The sequence below is a fragment of the Echinops telfairi genome, unplaced genomic scaffold (genome assembly GCF_000313985.2).
Source record: "Echinops telfairi isolate 266 unplaced genomic scaffold, ASM31398v2 ScPeMD7_60;HRSCAF=208, whole genome shotgun sequence".
Classification (NCBI taxonomy): domain Eukaryota; kingdom Metazoa; phylum Chordata; class Mammalia; order Afrosoricida; family Tenrecidae; genus Echinops; species Echinops telfairi.
Window position 1 is genome coordinate 34,494,808 of NW_022103958.1, and position 5,700 is coordinate 34,500,507.

The 5,700-nt window shown below is 55.3% G+C and overlaps 1 protein-coding gene across 1 annotated transcript in view; it reads right to left on the reverse strand.

Annotated features, from left to right (window-relative positions):
- OTOG (otogelin) overlaps nt 1-4,702 on the reverse strand; it is an 82,587-nt gene extending 77,885 nt beyond the window's left edge. Inside the window, exons 1-4 of the mRNA XM_045291141.1 lie at nt 4,603-4,702; nt 4,129-4,189; nt 3,917-3,974; nt 314-389 (exon numbers count right to left, since the gene is read on the reverse strand). Of these exons, the coding sequence (XP_045147076.1) occupies nt 314-389; nt 3,917-3,974; nt 4,129-4,189; nt 4,603-4,702 (295 nt within the window). The remainder of the gene's footprint in view (nt 1-313; nt 390-3,916; nt 3,975-4,128; nt 4,190-4,602) is intronic.
- Between the last annotated feature and the right edge of the window lie 998 nt (nt 4,703-5,700).

The following is a 5,700-nucleotide window of genomic DNA, read 5'->3' on the forward strand; positions in this document are numbered from 1 at the left end:
CGAGTCAGAGAAGGGACACACACACACATACACACACACACACACACACACACACACACACACCAAGAAGCCATCTCATTGGAGTCAGACAGCACAACAGGAAACACCACAGGTAGTTCTCCTAAGCACAGAGGACCCCAAAGAGGACTTCCCAGCCTGGAAGGAGAAAAGAGAGCGGAGCTGGAGGGCAGGCCCAAAGAAGGTCAGCACAGACCCCAAGCAGGGAGAAGAGGTCACGGGAAGCCCCAGGGCAGCCCCTCGGGAGGAAAGGCCCCTCCCGCTGGCAGCTCAGGAAGCACAGGTGCACACTTACAAGCAGGTGCACATTTGGCCCGATGGAGCCGCCTCTCCCAGGAAGACATGGCCCAGGAGTCCAGGGTGTCCAGCCCCTGTGATAAAAAAGGAGGAGGAATAGAAGGTGGTGAGGGCTGCCTTCAGGGCCTCCCTCCTAGAGACCATAGCCCTCCCCTTCCATCACCCGGAGAAAGGGAGACCCTTTCCCCCAGGGCCCCAGCTGCTCCATCTGCCCAGGCTCACCTATGAGAGGTCCAGAAGGGAGACTTTTCGGAGGTGCCAAGACCTCGTTTGTACTCTCCCAGGTGGCATCTCTGTGGCAGACCTGTGAGACCTGCTGCCTGAATAAGGCCTCTCCTTCCCATGGTCCAATATCCCCCAGCTTCCGCTCCCTCCTCCTGCAGTAAACCTTTGTGTCCTCCACAAGCCAGCACAAAACCCACTTGTCCAGAGAACAAACGTGTTCTCCTCTCACCACAGAAAGCACACGAGGTAGAGCTAAGACACAAAGGGAGGCCCTCAGCCAGGGCAAGGGGAACCTCTCACCCCCAGCTCTGCCTGCCACCAGCGGGGCCTCTCATGCCTCCAATCAGGACTCTTCACCTGACACAGCAGAGAAAATGATGTGATGAAGAAATCCTATATTCCAAACCAGAAATCCCAACCGATGGGATTTACCATCAGCAATAAGGACTGCCCTGACCTGATGGATGGACCATCGCCATTCAGCTAGCTGATTTGAACACCCAACCTGTTGAAGTGCCGATCTCCGGTGTCTAATATCATGTGGGCATGGAGGGCCTCTCCTCTCTCACCTATGCAACTTCTCAGACGATGTGCCCAGAACTGTGCAAGGTGTTAAGGATGAGTGGGGTGAACAAGACAAAGTCCCAGTCTTCATGGGGCTTATGTTCTTGTTCACAGGGCCAGTACGTTGCACAAACTTCATGGTGGGTCTTTATGTACCCTGTCTCCCTCCCTCTGGGTCACTTCTGGCTGAATTCTTCGCCTCCGACAAAGGACTGGCATATAGCGAGTATTCTGAACTCTTAGTCCCTGAGGCCCGGCACCAGCTCTTGACTCTTCCTTGGTGAATGCAGTCTCTCCACCTTGTCCCCTGGCTCTCCCTCTTCACTGTTGGTCTGACCTCCTGGGAGGACAAGGACCCTTCCTTTGCCAAGTTTCAATGTTCTCGCCCAACTTGGGTCCCTGCTTCCTGAGGGCTCCACAGCTCTTATGCTGCAGCCCCAGGCCCAGCCCCAGGAGTCAAGCTATCCCCTCTGTCATGGGCCCTCAGAAAGCAGGAGTCACAGGGGGGGGTGGTCAGAGGAAACCACCACATCTCACACCTCCAGAGGGCTCCTCCCTCAACCTGGCCTTTCTTCCTCCCCATGCACTCTCCCCGCTCAGATGTGGCCTCTGGGAGACTGGTGTTAGGAAGCCAAGACAGCCCGCGCTGTGCAGAATCAGGGGCAACATGATCCTGCTCAAACGATTAGACGTCAGTGCTGATCTGGCGCTTTTAATCCTCTGTCCTTTGACAGTCTGGTGAAGCCTTTGGACCCCTTCTCAGAAGACTGTCCTTAAGGACATAAAATAAAACACAGACGATCACATGGGAAACCAATTCTACGGCAGGACAGTTAGGAATACGTTTTATAACACCGCAGGCTTGGGTGGTAGCTCTGCCTCTTTATTAGCACATCCGATAACAAGATCGAGAAGCAGGTCACCTCCCTGCCAAACCTCTGAAGTCCTGGTGAGCATAATTGGTATTCTGAGATGTCAGCAACAACTGGAAGGTGTCGGGATGCTCTCTGTGATTTCTCTCAGTGATGGTCCCTGGCCCTCAATATTCCTGTGGTTTTCAGATCATAGTAATCATTGGAAAGGGAGCAAAATGTCAGTGAGATGGAGGTTTGTGTCAATCCCCATCTTGGATCCCTGAGAACAGCTGAGCTTTGGGGAACGAGACGATGTTGACATGAAAACTGGCCAGCTGCTGGTTTGGGAACCCCCCCCCCCCATGTGTCCTACCAACACAGGCAATCCTGACAGGAGCATTCAAAGCCTCCCCTGGCTTCCCCTAACTACCTCAGCAACACGGCACCCCCAACTCAGTCACCTTGAGGGGACCCATTCTGCTCTTGTTGACCCTGAGGAGTAATGTGAGAAACCTGCTGGGTTACCTGGTCCAGGTCTAAGTATTTTTTTTCCCTTTACCAAAGCAAAGGGGGAACACCTGCCCTGGAATCCAACACAGAAGAAAGTCCACTGGGGAATGAGGTGTGTTCAATAAGGATGGTTGCACCACCAACAGGCTGTGATTCCTGGAGTCTTGTGGGACATTCTGGTCCCACTTTGATACGGTTAGGACCACTGTCTACGGGGTGAGAACACTCCGTAGCTGGGACTCTTATGAAGACAGCTTTGACCTTTTGGCCCCTGACCTAATGTGTGTGGGGGCCAAAGACCATTCTCTAGGAATCACGTTCAGGGCCCTGTCTGGGTCAGGCCTGAGCCTCACATTCGGGGGTCTCAACGTGCCAGAGGAGTGAGGACTGGCTCCCCCGGAGACTTGGATCCACTAGCTGATTGAGGAGCCCCAGTATATTACCCCTCTACCTCAGTTTCTCCATCTTCGAAAAGAGTGGCTGCATTACCTTCCAGCTCAAACTCTATTGAATGGTGGTTCTAAAACTGGCAAGGTAGGCATATGAGAAATAAAAGACCCAGAAAGTTCATTTGCAGTAGTAAATACGATGGGCAGGTCCCCCACCCAGCCTTTTTGAGGCCTTCATCTCTATTGCCAAAGGGCAGGTAGTTGGGACACTTTGCTTTCCATCCAACCTGCTGGCCGTATTGACTACCCAGAGCTGATCCCTGGGGCTAGGGTTTGAGGAGGGGCCCCAAGCTGCTCAGGGCCCTGGCCGTACAGGTGGGCTGAGTTGGTAGCCTAGGTGTTGTGGAAAGGAGACAACAAATACAGACCAGGACTAGAAATGGATCCTGAGTCACCACAGAAGATCAAAACCCAATTCATGAGTCCATTTGGACTCCGAGTGACTCTGTAGCGCAGAGAGAGAAACTGCCCCTTCGAGTTTCTGAGACTGAATCTTTACGGGGCAGAAAGCCTCATCTTTCTCTGTCGGAGTGGGTGGTGAGTGGGTAAAGGAGAAAACAAAAGGGTTGTGTTTGCCACAGACAGGACAGGGGCAAGGAAGAATGCTCTAGAAACTCAGGGCTCTGCTCTCCAACACACCCTGCCTGGCCACCCCAGCTCTGTGGCCCAGGGAATGGACAGAGGCCGCAGACAGGAATTGGGGCTTCCCCAAGCCAGGCAGGGAAAAAAGAACTCCCCTCTACTAATCCCCCTCCCACCTTCTTCCAGGTGCACTGCATTGGCCTGCTCCCCCACAGACATGCATAAATGAGCCAGGTGACAGGATACTGAGAGGAGGAGAGTGTCTTAAGAAAATGCACGTCTCAAATGTGTCCCTCCGCATGACTCCAGAGATGAGACTGCCCTCAAGAAACCCAGAGAGCCCCCTGGAAGCCTCAGACTCAGGCAGAAAGCATCCCTCCTGCCGGCAGGAGTTGGGGGTAGGGAGTGGCGTCCTACCTGTCCTCCCATTACTGTAGGAGCATCCCCTTCTATGGTCGCCTCCTGGTGACTGAGACTAGAAGAGAGAAAAGGCTGGCACGGGTGTGGGGCTAGAGGAGTTGTGCCTCCCCACCGCGGGGAGCCAGTCCTCACCCCACCCCCCAAGCCCATCCTACCCACACTAGGCAGGAAGATGGGAGGAGGGGGCGGCCACCACAAGACTTACTCACCTGGGTTCCAGAGCTGGCTCTGGTCGCAGCTCAGCGTTCCCGGGAGGTGCGGTGGTCGCAGCTGTGGACAGGGGATTCTCAGCTCTCAACCTTTGCCTCCCTTTGTGAGGGTCTCCCAGCACCCGCATCCCAAACACACATCTGCTGGGGCCCCTCTCCCTCATCGTCCAGCACTCCCCCACCCCCACCGACCCGTCCCTACGCTCTCTCCCTCCCAGTCATCCACGCAAATCCCCTGGCTCCCTCCCTCACCGTTCTCCAACAAGGGTCTCCCTCTGGCCTCCCCCCCCCCCCCCAGGTCAGGACCCTACCTTGGGTCGCTCCCATACTGCTAGATTCAGGACCCTTCTTAAAGTGCCAACTTCTCATTCTCTGGGACCTCTCTCTCCGCCCCACCCCCGCCGCACCTGTCTGTCCCAGGGCGCCCCCTGAGCCCCCACCTCCCACCCCCGCTCTTCCCTACAAGCCCTATACCCGAGCCCACCCAGCGCTTCCCGGAGACCACCCCGCTCTCACCGCAGGGCAGCCCGGCGCAGGCCAGGAGCAGGCAGAGCGCGGGCGCAGGGGCCCTCATAAGGGCGCGTGGGTCAGGGCAGCCGGCGGGGCCCAAGCAGCGTACACTGGCTCTCTGGCCGATGGCGCTCGGGCTCTCAAGGCCTGGAGCTCCCTCGGGCCCGCCTCCCAAGCTAGCTCCTCCCCGAGCTGAAGCTACTGGACCGCCCAGCTCATTACCATAACACAGCCCCTGGGGAGGGGGGGGGGCCCAGCCTTTGCCCTTGGCCTTGTGGGTCTCTGGTTGTACCTCCTGACTGGGTAAGGCAGGGTGGGGGGAGCTGGCTTCAGATCACTCAGTGCTAAGTCCCCTGGAGGAGCCAGGAGGTGCAGCCACAAGCCCCCTTACTGCTCAGACTCAGGAACCTGAGTCCTGAAAGCCCTTACTCCAGAGCGCCAAGATACTGGTGTGCATCTGGGATAGAGCATTCAACAGTCAATGGCCAGTGGCCTGTAGCACAAGCAGGACCAGGGCCTGAGTCTTAAAGGGCCCTGGGTAAGGAAGGAGTAGAGGCAGGACTGGGTCAGAGTGTGAAGAGAAACCCTCTTAGAAGAGAACAGGACTGCGTGCGGTCCCCCAAACCAAGAGGAGAGCATTTAGGAAGGAGGGGTAATGAAGGACTTGTGTGGAAGCAGAGATCATGTGACAGGATGGAGGTGGCCGGTGGAACTTATTCTCTCTCCCAAGGACATACTTCACTCTGCCTGAATTCTGAATATAACATAGACTGCCTCGTGACCTATTGAAGAAAGGTAGAGGGTCGATGAAGCAAGTTGAAGGGGATACATTTATTTTGTGGACTCTTTTCTGGACCTTTGAAGACCACACAAGTTCTTCCTCTGAAGTGCTGAAACCCTGGTGGGGACTGAGCATGATAGTGGGACAGGAGGAAAGTCAAGGGAACTAGAGTAAAGAGCTGGGAGGCAAAGGGTATTTATAGAGGTCTAGATAAAGACATGTACATATGCAAATATATTTATATGAGGATGGGGAAATAGAGCTATGTGCCTATATTTATA